Source organism: Meriones unguiculatus, chromosome 1 (assembly GCF_030254825.1).
Source record: "Meriones unguiculatus strain TT.TT164.6M chromosome 1, Bangor_MerUng_6.1, whole genome shotgun sequence".
Taxonomy (NCBI): Eukaryota; Metazoa; Chordata; class Mammalia; order Rodentia; family Muridae; genus Meriones; species Meriones unguiculatus.
In genome coordinates, this window is record NC_083349.1 from 99,536,178 (window position 1) to 99,548,408 (window position 12,231).

The 12,231-nt window shown below is 40.9% G+C and overlaps 1 protein-coding gene across 8 annotated transcripts in view; it reads right to left on the minus strand.

The window, feature by feature from the left end:
* Rmdn2 (regulator of microtubule dynamics 2) overlaps window positions 1–12,231 on the minus strand; it is a 55,723-nt gene that overhangs the window by 10,316 nt on the left and 33,176 nt on the right. For all 8 annotated transcript variants that reach the window (XM_021634370.2, XM_060364105.1, XM_060364111.1 and 5 more), the window contains 4 exons: window positions 9,180–9,240; window positions 4,989–5,064; window positions 3,639–3,716; window positions 1,149–1,247 (listed from right to left, as the gene is read on the minus strand). In XM_021634370.2, coding sequence (XP_021490045.1) covers window positions 1,149–1,247; window positions 3,639–3,716; window positions 4,989–5,064; window positions 9,180–9,240 — 314 coding nt within the window. The remainder of the gene's footprint in view (window positions 1–1,148; window positions 1,248–3,638; window positions 3,717–4,988; window positions 5,065–9,179; window positions 9,241–12,231) is intronic.

The following is a 12,231-nucleotide window of genomic DNA, read 5'->3' on the forward strand; positions in this document are numbered from 1 at the left end:
AAAGGCTGATGGAGGGCTGCAGGGAGGCTGCTTCCCCAGTCATCACCTGTACCGGGGTGTTCTTTTCAGTGGTACAGCTGCTCTAACTCATCCGTGCTGGAGAGATGGCTCGGTGGTGAAGAGCACTGACCGCTCTTCCAAAGGACCCAGGTTCAATTACCAGCACCCACATGGCAGCTCACAACTCTCTGTAACCCCAGTTCCAAGGAACTGACACCTTCACATTAATGTACATAAAATAAAATTAAATAGGTTATTTTTTAAAAGACATCTGTGCTTCCATAGCTAACCCCAAAAGCTCTGGCTCACCCAGCTATGATTGGTTAGAATCAGTTTGTCATCAATGTCCTGTCTGGTCCAAATGAACATTTGTTCCCATCACCCAAGAAAAGTCACACAACAGAATCTTTGAAGTCTGTATACTGCTTCTGTGTCAAACTCATGAGGAATGTTGGGAGCAAGTTCAATAATTTGCTCTCAGATTTGGTAGGAACAGTTGCTCTACTTACATCTTTATTTTAAAAATATTTATTTTTATTTTATGTACATTGGTCTTTTGACTGCATGTATGTCTGTGTGAGGGTGTCAGATCCCCTAGAACTCAAGTTGCAAAAAGTTGTGAACTGCCATGTGGGTTCTGGGAATTGAACCCAGGGCCCCTAAAAGAACAGCCATTGCTCTTAACCCCTGAGCCATCTCTCCAGCCCATCCTTACACCTTTAATTAGGCTACCAAATTGCTTTTAAAACATAGTGTGCCAGTGGGGCGTGGGGCATAGGCTTTAAGGCCAGCATGAGGAGGCAGAGGAAGATGGATCTCTGAGTTCAAGGCCAGCCAGTTCAAGGTCTACAGAGTGAGTTCCAGGACAGCCAGGGATACACAGAGAAACCCTGTCTTAAAAACAGACAAACCAAGAAAATTACTGTGCCGTTCCTAGGACTAAAAGCATAATTTTAGATCCAAAAAGCTTTGAAACATAACATGACTCCTGTAAGTCTTAAAAACAACACTGTCAAAGGCTACAGTTCAATCCAAGCCTTCAACTAGAGCTTTCCACGTGGAGAGAAGACATATTTCCTTGACAACAGGACAGCTGATGTTGGTACAGATGGTAGGCAGCCTGAGACTAGAGTGACAGATAAACATACCTTGAGGAAGTTCTGCAAAGCTTCATGAACTGTTGACGAGGGTATTTCCCCAAACAGAGTAGCAGCCATTTTTTTCTCAATCCAGCTGAGTTTTGCGACCTACACATATAAAGGAACATCGCTCTTAGAGAACTATTACCTTTTGAATGGATGATGTCTCTCTAGTTACATGTGTAAGCATATATGTATCTATGTGCACTTACATACAACACATGTTAATAAACACACTAAAATATCACAGTATGCAGTAGTGACTGGCCCTGCCTTGGCTACTCCTGCCTACTTCCCATTGCCAGCTATCCTCCTGAGTCAGCCGCTTTCTAAGGCATAGACACAGAACACGATTCTTAGTCTAGACAGAGTTCAGAGGCCGAGAAGACTCACCGAGTGAGTACTCAGGCCCTTGAAGGCTATCGGCTGATGGTCCTACACCGGGGCACACACAGGCAGTGCTAAGGGGACTCAGCGGGTAAAGAGAACAAGCATGTGAAGTTTCGAGGAAAGAGCGGTGGGAAAGATAGAGGATTTAGAGGGGAAGGAATAGGGGTGGGTTTTAACAACACAAACTATGTGCACATGTGAACTGTTCAGACAACAAAAAGTGATCAGTTTCAACTTCATGTTGCCATTTGGTTTATTTTTCATTTTCCCCAAATCTGAATATTGGGCATGAACCATATTTCAGAAATGCCGCTTAGAGGATGCGCCATGTGTGTGCTCTCAGTGAAACCAAGTACCTTCTCAACCCATTTGAAAACTTCTAGGCAGTCATCTTCTGGTTAGAAAAAAGCCAAAAATCCAAAAATCAAAACAACACCCCCCCCAAAAAAAATAAACAAACCCAAAGGAAAAAAAAATAGAACAAAGCAGAACAAAAGAAACAAAACCGTGGAGCTAGGAATGTATCCGCGGGAGAGCACTTGTTAAGGACCCACAAGGCTACAGCTATGCGGCTGACAAGGCCATGTGCTTTTCTGCACAATTTTATGTATTGGTTTGCTTAATTTTGTTACTTTAAGCTTTGTAAAAAGTATATTACACCATTTATTTCCTTTTTTTTTAACCTAACATTGCTTTAATCTGGTTGACGGTATAACTGAAGTTCAGTCATTTAAATACATTATTAACTGTGGAAGTTGATATCCTTATTATGTGTTTTACATAGGAATCTTTTAAAAATATTCTTGATCCTTTAATTATCTAAAAAGGCAGGTTAGGGGTCAGGCATATGGTTTGCTGTGTAAACCTGAAAACCTAAGAACCCGTGCCCAGTGGCTACTCAAGTGAAGGGTAAGGGGCAGGGCACCTGACTGTGCGCTCAGCCCTGGGGGAGGAGTGGGATGGACACGGGCACGTCCTTGTTGGACAGACAGTCCAGTAGAATTGGTGAGCTTCAGAGTCAGAGGGATCTTGTCTCAGAGCATAAGGTGTTGAATCGCCGAGGAAAAGATCTGGTGTTAACCGCTCGTCCCACATGCACAAGTACACACAGGCCACACTACCCCCTACCCCATCAAGAAGCATGTGAAGCCCACCACGATGTTGAAAGTATAGACATATTTTCATAATTTTGTCAGTTTTATTTTATAGTTATCAGGAGCACATTATTTATTTATAGTTAAGATATGTAAATCGTAAAATGCACACGCAGCAACAGCAGGTCTTCAATAACGGAAGAGAGCCTCCTCCTTCTCCCTAGTCCTTCTTTGGCCTCAATGAGAAGGGTCCTCATTTGCACACTCCTTATTTACAAGTTGTATCTTTGGTCCTGCACTTTCTTCATGCACTTTTTAAGATACATTTTTACATTCTGTAACTCGGCTGTAAACTAATAGTATTTTTAAGACACTGGGCCGTGGGCTGACCAGTTGCCCTTCCTGGAGCTGTCTCCATGCCTCATGGCCCATCCGTTTGGGTTCCTTGAAGGAACCCTGCCCTACACCGTATATGAAGACACTATGTGGGGCTTCAGACTCGTAGCACACTCACCTAGAATGTGTAAGGTGTTTCTGGGGTTGATCCCTGGCACCACAAACTTAAAAAAAAAGTATTTTGCACCAAAAACCAAGTCATTGTCTGGCCAGCAACTAAACACATAATTTATGCCCAATAAAAAGAGATCTTTCCACAGTACCATGGGGGATACACTTGCATACAACATGCGACTGGTATTTGACTTCAACCTGAGAGAGTCCAAGGTATGGACTCTGCGATCCCATGGAAACATAAGAAAAAAATGTATACACACACACACACACACACACAACTAAAATAATATATAAAATATAAGCTTATAAATCAGGAAAAATATACATTATAATTGAAAATTAATACTCAATTTCAAAACACCCATATCATACATTAAAAAGTAATTTTACACTGCTCTCTAGTGTGCAACAGGTAGAAACGTAAAAGAGTAAGTAGGCTATTGAAAATATATCAAATATATCAAATACCCACATCGTATTCGAAGCAACGGCATTAACTTACGGTATAACAATATCTTCCCTTGAGGTAATACAAAAAGGGTTCTTCAGGCAAGAGCTGGATGGCCGTATCTAGATGCTCCTGAAAAGAAATTCACAGAGGGATCACCTAGATTCAGATTCTCCTGAAACTCTGTGTGCCAAAGCCCATGGCCCTCAGTGGCCTGAAAACGTCTCAGTGACTTCCCCATTGCATAGCCTGAACACAGCTAAATCTCAGCAAGAATCCAACATCAAATTTCCTACACCTGGATCTAAGGCTGCACCTGTGCCTTAAGGAGGGCATGCTTAAGTGTGCCAGGTACCACAGTGAAACTAGAATACATCCATGTCAAATATCTCTGGGTCCAAGACTTTCCCAGTGAAGACACACTGACCAGAAGTGAGTTTGTAGGTAGCAGAGAGCGCGAGGCAGGATTTAATGTAAGGAAACAGCGGCACTGGAGAGGCCGGGAATCGGTTCCCCCAGCACTGTCAGGCTGAGTACCGGAAGCTGGGATACAGGCAAGAGCGGTTCTCTTCCACTACAATTACCGAGTCACACAGATTAGTTATTGGGTCATAAAGTCAACAGCAAACAGTACATGCTATGTAGGAAAGTTGCTTACTTTGATCATTCATCATGCTAGCTTTAAGCTACATTCCCCACTCCCAGCCCTGAGGTCAGGCAGTGGTTCTCAACCTCTGGGTCTCGAGCCCCTTGGGGTCTCATGGCAGATACCCTGCCTATTAGATACTGACATTATGATTAATAAAAGCAGAAAAATTGCAATTATAAAGTAGCATCAAAATAACCTTTTAAAGATTTATTTATTTATTTATTTTTTTTTTATTTTATGCGTGAGTGCTCTGTTTTCATGTACACCAGAAAAGGGAATCAGATTCCATTACAGATGGTTGCTGGGAATGAATTGAACTCAAGACCTCTGGAAGAGCAGCCATTACTCTTAACTGCTGAGCCATTGCTCCAGCCCACAACAAAATAACTTTATGGTTGGGGCTCCAACATGAGGAACTATATTAAAGTGTCCCAGCATTGGGAAGGTTGAGAGGCCCTACAAGCAGAGACTGTTGACTGCCGACTCCCAGCCATGTTTTGTGATGTCAGTGAGCTCATGTCCAAACAGCTAATCTTCCATCTTTGGGGGTGGGAAACGCCAACACTCATCTACTGTGTGGGTACTATGCTGTGTCATCTTGGCTAATATTTAGCCAAACAAATGGTCTGACCCTTCTTGTTACAGTATTCACCGTTTTATTTTATGCTGTTTACACATCAAAGTAAATCGCTAGAATTTAACATGCTGAACAATCTCATACCAGTGAGTGAGACAGTTTGAACACCAAGAAGTACCTTGAACAGTTGTCCACAGCTAACTTTGTTTTGCAAGCCCTCAAATTCAGATACATAACCACACAAAACTGCATACCTGGGAATGAAGAGAAAACAAAACAAAACAAAAAAACAACAGTGGTTGTCATGCAAAAAGTTCTCAAAAGCCACTATCATATAACAGTTAAAATATATCACTAAAGTACTCATTAATGTCTCACAGAAGCATTAATATAGATGCAGGGGCCCTGCAAACGGATATTTGACATTAAAATGAAGCCAGCTTCTTCAAGCATAACTGGGCACAGGAACACTGTCTATGCCATGCTCATGTGCTGAGGGCAAATGAGCCACAGAATGTAATGCTAATGCCTGGCAGCTAAGAGGTTTCAGCCAATGCCAGATGCCACCATCACGTGCTGGGCTGCCCGAAAAAGTCTAGTCATGTATTAAATTGGATAACAATGTGTTAACAGATTAATAAAATTTAAGACATATTAGACCAACTTTTAAGGACCATTGTCTCTTTGAAGGTTTCCTGACCTCCTTAAATGTCATTGAAAACAAAACCACCATCATGAATAAATCAAATAAAACTAAAGATAATCTTACAGCATGCTTTGAAAAAAAAAGTCCTTTTCTCTCAATTCCTGCAGGAAACACTGCATTAGGACAAGAGAGCATCTATGATGACTGACTCCTGCCCCGCCCCCGCCACTGGGAAAACCACATTTACAGAAATGGTTATTTGACCACAGATTGGATGCGTATTTGTTTAGCAACTTGCTTAGTTACTTTATTTACTTTAAAACCGAGGATACAGTGTTTTTCACACCTGTGCAAGTCTTCAGCAGATGTCAGAATGCTGCTACCTGAGACAAAATATACACATTTAACTATTTTAAGAGTGTATCTTGCATTGTTATAAAAATTGAGCTTGGGAATATGGTTTTCAATGCTACCTCAGTCATTTTTTTCTGAATAAGTATAACTTCTAAGTACTAAAATGAAGTGGGCAAGTTCTTAATTTCGAAGAGTAAAACCATTCTGGGGGACAAAGGACAATGGAAGTCAAGCACTCATTCACACACAATCAGGAAACGGCCCCTGTCAGCTAACTTTGTTCTTTTTCCAGCCAATGGAATGCACTACAGCTAAAGGCTGGGCAGGCAGGGGGTCGGGGATGGGGGGGTGAAATGGGTTGGGGGGAGAGACAATCAAGCCAGCCTGTTAGGAATGACCCCAGAACCTAGCTAAGACAGACTGCTACTCACAGATTTTAAAGGAGACTGGGTTTTATACCTCAGCACACGCTAAATGTTTTGAATTACTACTGTCATCTTTCATAAATCCAGTACCTTCTACTTTCGTGTTTTCTGCAATTTTAGAAAAATACTTCTTATATTTTTTTAAAAGATCAGGATTACTTATGTAACCTCTAGGTTTTTAATCTGCTCTTATTATCCATTTTTTTTTCCCAAATTACTGTGAGTGAGGAGAAAAGACAAAGAAATTCCATGAATTATAGACATTATAGGAAATGCTCTTTTCCTCTCAAAAATGTCCCTGGAGTCTTAGGGTATTTATAATCTGTTCTGAAACCTGTTCTTTGAGTCTAAAACATGATTTGCCTTCTTCTGTGTCATAAACTCCAAGGTCACTAGCTTACTTTCTCCCAAAAGGTCATCACTTCCTTTCTTCTAATTAACTCTAACTATATAAATGCTATTTCTATAGTGTTTATTAAAAAATGTAATTTAATATTTTAATTTCTCAAACTCAGTCTGATGGGAATCCTAAAGAAAGTCACATTACACTATGGTGAATTACCTCCATCTAGAGGTTGTTTGAAGTACTGTTGCTTTCACAAGATTTCTGATTGTATGTATAATACATGCATCTACACATACATGTATACATGCATAAATATGTATTTGCATCATGAACTGGATACACTTTTAATGTATGGCAGTCATTATTTCCACAACTCCTGAAATAACTCCATTCATGTCTTGCACTATTTGCGATTCAACACCAACATTACATACATGGGAGGGATCAGGGGAGCCTTTCGGAATAGAAGGATGGCAGGAAACAGCAGCAGACAACATCATCTAGTTCCTGCTTCTCTACTTACTGTGTGCTGCTGCTTACTAATCACACACACACTCACACACACACACACACACACACACACACACACACGGAGGGGGCTTTGCTTTGTATTTAGAAATGGAAACAGACTGCCCTGTGGCTCATATGCTGTAGGTGTGTAGGTAGGAGAGGACAACTCCTATTGAAGATACAGTTACACTTACAGCCAAACCCATTTGGACAACATATGCTTTATTATCTTTGTTGTTGTGGCTGTTTTTATTTTCGAGACAGGCTTTCTCTGTGCAGTCTTGGCTGCCCTTGAACTCAGAGATCCTCCTGCCTCTGCCTCCCGAGGACTAGTATCAAAGGTGTGTGATGCCGCCACCTCGTTATACTTTATTATCTTGATTCCAGAGTGTTTTAGGTTGAAATGATAAAGATATTAGAATACTGTCGAACGTTTATGTAGCCTTAAAGTTACAGTAGGGAAGTTCTCTCTAAGATGACCTATTTCTCCAGCTATCCAATAAATATTTATTTGGCTAACTAGGTCCCAAATCCCCAGTTAGCGAGGAGATGAAGAGAGAAATATCTTGCTCAGTACAAACTCATTACGGTACTCCTTAAAGTGCAGAAACAGAAACGCGTGTCAGTTTGTAAGTATACATTTATACTATGGGGATTAGACGATCTGGGCAAAGCGACTAAAGATATAAAGTGCAAGACTGTACCAGCAGGTAGCTTCTTCCGGGTTTGACAGGAGCACCAAGGCTAGCGTTGCCTTTTCCACTCTCTTTCTATTCAAGGGGCTACTACCAATGTACGGTGTGCTGGGGGAATGAAGTCACGTGTTCTAAGCCTAAAGCTCATTTCACATTTTTGGGTGTGTTTCTTAGGATTTGGGGTACACACACACACACACACACACACACACACACACACACACACACCTGGATTTTACTTGTTTATTTATTTTTGGTTCAGGAAGCATGTGCTTGCGAATGGAGCGCCCCCTATTGACAGCAAAATAAACAGACAGCTCTGTCTGATAAACCAATCCTTAGGGACAGGAACAGCAAAAAGGTGGCTGTTTTGAGACAGATTTTGCCTAGTGATGTTCCTAAAGAAAGAAAATAACCCAAAAGTGGACAGATTTCTGGAAACATACATTAAAGAAAGGGTCATAAGTTAATTTTTCACTGTATATTTTTAATATCTAGGGTAACTGTATGGATAGCTCATGAGAAAAACAAAGCTCATAGCAGCAGCAGCAGCAGCAGCAACTAAAATTCTAAAAATGTAAAACAACAAATAAAACAACAAATTTGTTGTAAAACAACAAATAAAAGGAAGAATAACTTAAAACAATATGGTTCTTTTAATTTTCGACTTTTCAGTGTAGAAGAGAGCCACCTCCTCAAAGAAAACAAAACAACAACAACAAAACAAACAGAACCAGAAAATATTTTTTCTATTTTCCTCCAAAGGTGCCCATCCTATTCCTACCCAAATAGCTATGTTGCTTTGTGCTTTCTTTTTTTCTAATTAACTAATTTATTTATTAACTTTACATCCCGATCACACCCCTCTCCCTCCTCTCCTCCCACTCTCCCACTTTCCTTCCCACTTCCCCCTCTCCTTCTCCTCAGAAAAGAGGAGTCCCTCCTCCTCCCACCAACCCACCACAGCACATCAAGTCTTGCTCAGACTGGATTTTCCCTGACCTGTGGAATTTGTTTCCCATGGCTTATCAGGTCAAAGAAAATGACCTCCGTGATTTGATTGTTTGGGGCATTCGTTCCACAATTTGTTCAGAAACATGCCCAAACTTTAGTGTATGTTTGCAAAACAAACAAAAAACTGGTATATTTAATTATAGTTTATCCTCAAAGTCATGAGACTTGTTAGATTCTCATGAAATGCTCACATTTAAAACGTATCTAAGGAGAAACATGTGAGAATAAACAGAACAGTAGCAGCGGCAGCACTGCCCACCCCCTTTTCTGTGAGTGCGCCTGATCCATTCAATGCGCAATCCTACTCCTCAAAACCCGCTGCAGTGTAGACAGAGGCATGCATGCAGGGATGTCATGGCTGCAGGGACCCTGTGCTTACCATAGATGGCAGTGTCCATTCATGGGAGCTCTGGTGATAGCTCTTTCTCCTAAAGTTTTTCCTGGAAGACAGAGACTGAGGTTAGTATCATTATAGGAGTTGGTAGCAAGTGGAGTCATCAATAGGTCAGTATAGGATCCTAAGGTGGAAAGTGTTTGTTCCATTTGTCACTTCTTTGAAGGGACATTCATCACTTGGGTCAATTGCTTACTCTGGGGGCTGGGACTGCTGATCTCTGTTTTACCGGATTCCAAGGACTGTGATGTATGTTCAGATTTGATACCCACTGGTTTAATTGACTTAGGCAAGGGTGGGGGAAGTTTCTTACTCATTACTTAAAAGTACACACATTGTTTTCTTGTAATCAAGTCAAACGTCATTTGCTGAGTGCTTACTAACTGTTATATTGTGTGACTAACTGGGAATAAAACATCAGTAAGAGATGGCCTTGACTTCCAGGCCCACAGCCCTCAGTACACACTAAGTACACAGCAAGTAACTTGATTGACAAGTAAGAACAATGTCAAAAGAGCACAGTAGACAGTGTGTGAAGGGGTGGGGAAGGCCCTTGGCCTGCTCATTCACGACTGGAATGGGTTCAGGGAATAAATGCTGGCCTTAAATTATTATACTCAGTTTGTCAGCTTTTAATTAAGGACTGTTTTTCATAGAGGTTGTCTAATGGCTTGACTGTGTTCTGAGACTCTCAAAAAATGGAATATTTTTTCTATACCTCTTTCTTCCCTGTTCCCATCCCCACTTGGTGCTTTGAAGACATTACCCAGTGGTTACAAAAGGACATTCTACAAAAAGTGGCTGAGTTAGCCTTAAGTAGGGACCTTCTAAAATAATTCTCTAATTTATTAATTGCTCAAGATTCATGTGATAGCTTTACCTACAATGGGATCTATCTACTGTAGAAATCTACCTGCAATGGAAAAAGTTTAAGGTAAAGAATTTTGCTAATAACTGGTGTTACCTTTGGACAAACAATAAAGGAGTCAGTCCTTATTAAATGAATAACCAGAAACATCCTCTTCTTCCTTTTTTTTTTTTTTTTTTTTTTTTTTGAGACAGGGTATCACACTGTGACTTAGAGCTCCCTGTGTCACCCAGGCTGACTTTGAATTCATTGCAACCCTCCTGCCTCTGCTTCTCAGGCACTAGGATTCCAGGTATAAACTACCACGTGCAGCTAAAATTGAGTTCTTTCATGTGAAAAACAAACTAAGCTGAGTTTGGTGGCCTGTCCATACCTGCAATTCTGGCACTTGACTGTCTGAGGCAGGAGGATTGTGAGTTCAAGGCCAACTTTGGAAAAGACTGTCTCAAAAGAAAAAGAAACAACTTAAATCGGAGTCAATACTTCAGCCATTTTGTCAAATGAAAACTTAAGCCCTACTACAGGCTTAGGTTGAATCCATCACTCTGAGGATAACAAAGGAAGCTGGGCAGATTGGTTGTGCAGTCTCTTTTTGCCCACCCCAAAACTTCCCTTACAGAACAGGATTCATACTGATCATTTACTTATTATAGCAACACCCTCTTAAGAATGAGACTAATATTTTACTTGGAATACAAGTAAATAGTCAATCACACTTCAAAAATGTACTGTAAAGTAGTACATTGAGTTTTATAAAATAATTCTAAATGACATCACAGACAAGCTTATGAGGGGAAAAACCCCATACTGAATCCAACATTCCTCAAGAGCTGGGCTGAATCCCTTCTCCTAGCCCCGTGTACTTGATCATGACCGAACTAAACACATATTACCTACACACTGAATTATGATGGCCTGTAGGTCCTGCTTACAGTCATTTCTCTAGTGTGGTGCTGTCTTACTCATGTGTCACTTCTTGCATCCTCTTCACCCCTTCTCTCTACACTTCATTTTAACAGTGTTCTCAGGCACTAACATTTTGCGTTAACTTCTTAAATGTACAAATAAAAATGATTCTTTTGCCTAACTTCAATATTTAACTAAATTCCTTCTGTATGAATGAAAATGATGCCTTTTTTTTTTCTTGCTGTGATTCTGTAAATGTTCTTAAGGACAAATCTCTTTTTGACATCAACTAATGTTCCAGCTTCATTCTGCTGTGACAACTACCATGACCAAAAGCAACTGAGGTGAGGAAATGGTCTGTTTCAGCTTACAGACCATAGGCTATCACTGAGGGGCCTGGGCAGGAACTTAGATGCAGACTCACGCTATCCACACAACCAATGCTCGTAGCCAAGGAAGAGCAGCAGCAACCATGGAGGAATGTTGTTTAATGGCTTGCTTGTAGGTGCATGCTTATCTAGCTTTCGTATTCAGTCCAGGACTACAGGCCCAGGGAATTGTACTGCCCACAGTGGGCTGGGCCTTCCAATATCAATTATCCATCAGTCCCCCAAAGACACCTCACAAATCATCTGCTCTAGGGAATCCCTCAACTGAGACTCCCTTCTCAGGCAAGTCTGAGCTGTGTCAAGTTAGCAGAGCTAACTAGGACAACTCACTTGAGCTCCCATTCCATTTAAAAACACAGTGTAAAGGATTGTACCTACATGAACTGGTTATTTCTATGAGAAAACTTCCCTACATGAAAGTGGCTCCTGCTATGAACCCCTCCTTTCTGTTATACACAGGCAACGCCCTGCATTCTCTTAAAACAACAGCACATCTCTGTCCCTTTACATATGATTATGTCAACAGTATCTCCTTCCCAACAAAATCAGAGTCCCTCCCCCCCAGTCTATTTAGAGACCTCATCAATTTTGTACTCCTAATCCCCTCTGCTAACAGAACTCCCAAGAGAAGGAAGTGCTAGAAAAAGAGACACGTTACTGCTGATGAAAAACAGTTTTTTACATTAAGATCTTTTATCTCTCCCCCAGCAGATAAGAATATAAATCCTTTCAGGCTCTGGTTGAAATTTTCTTTTCTTTGAAATTTATCTCTTTTCTAAAACTACCATGTACAGTGCCTGCCAACTGGATTGCTACAGAAAACTGATGCTGGAAAGGTGACAGGTAAATATGCACAGAACAAGAGGGGAAATTT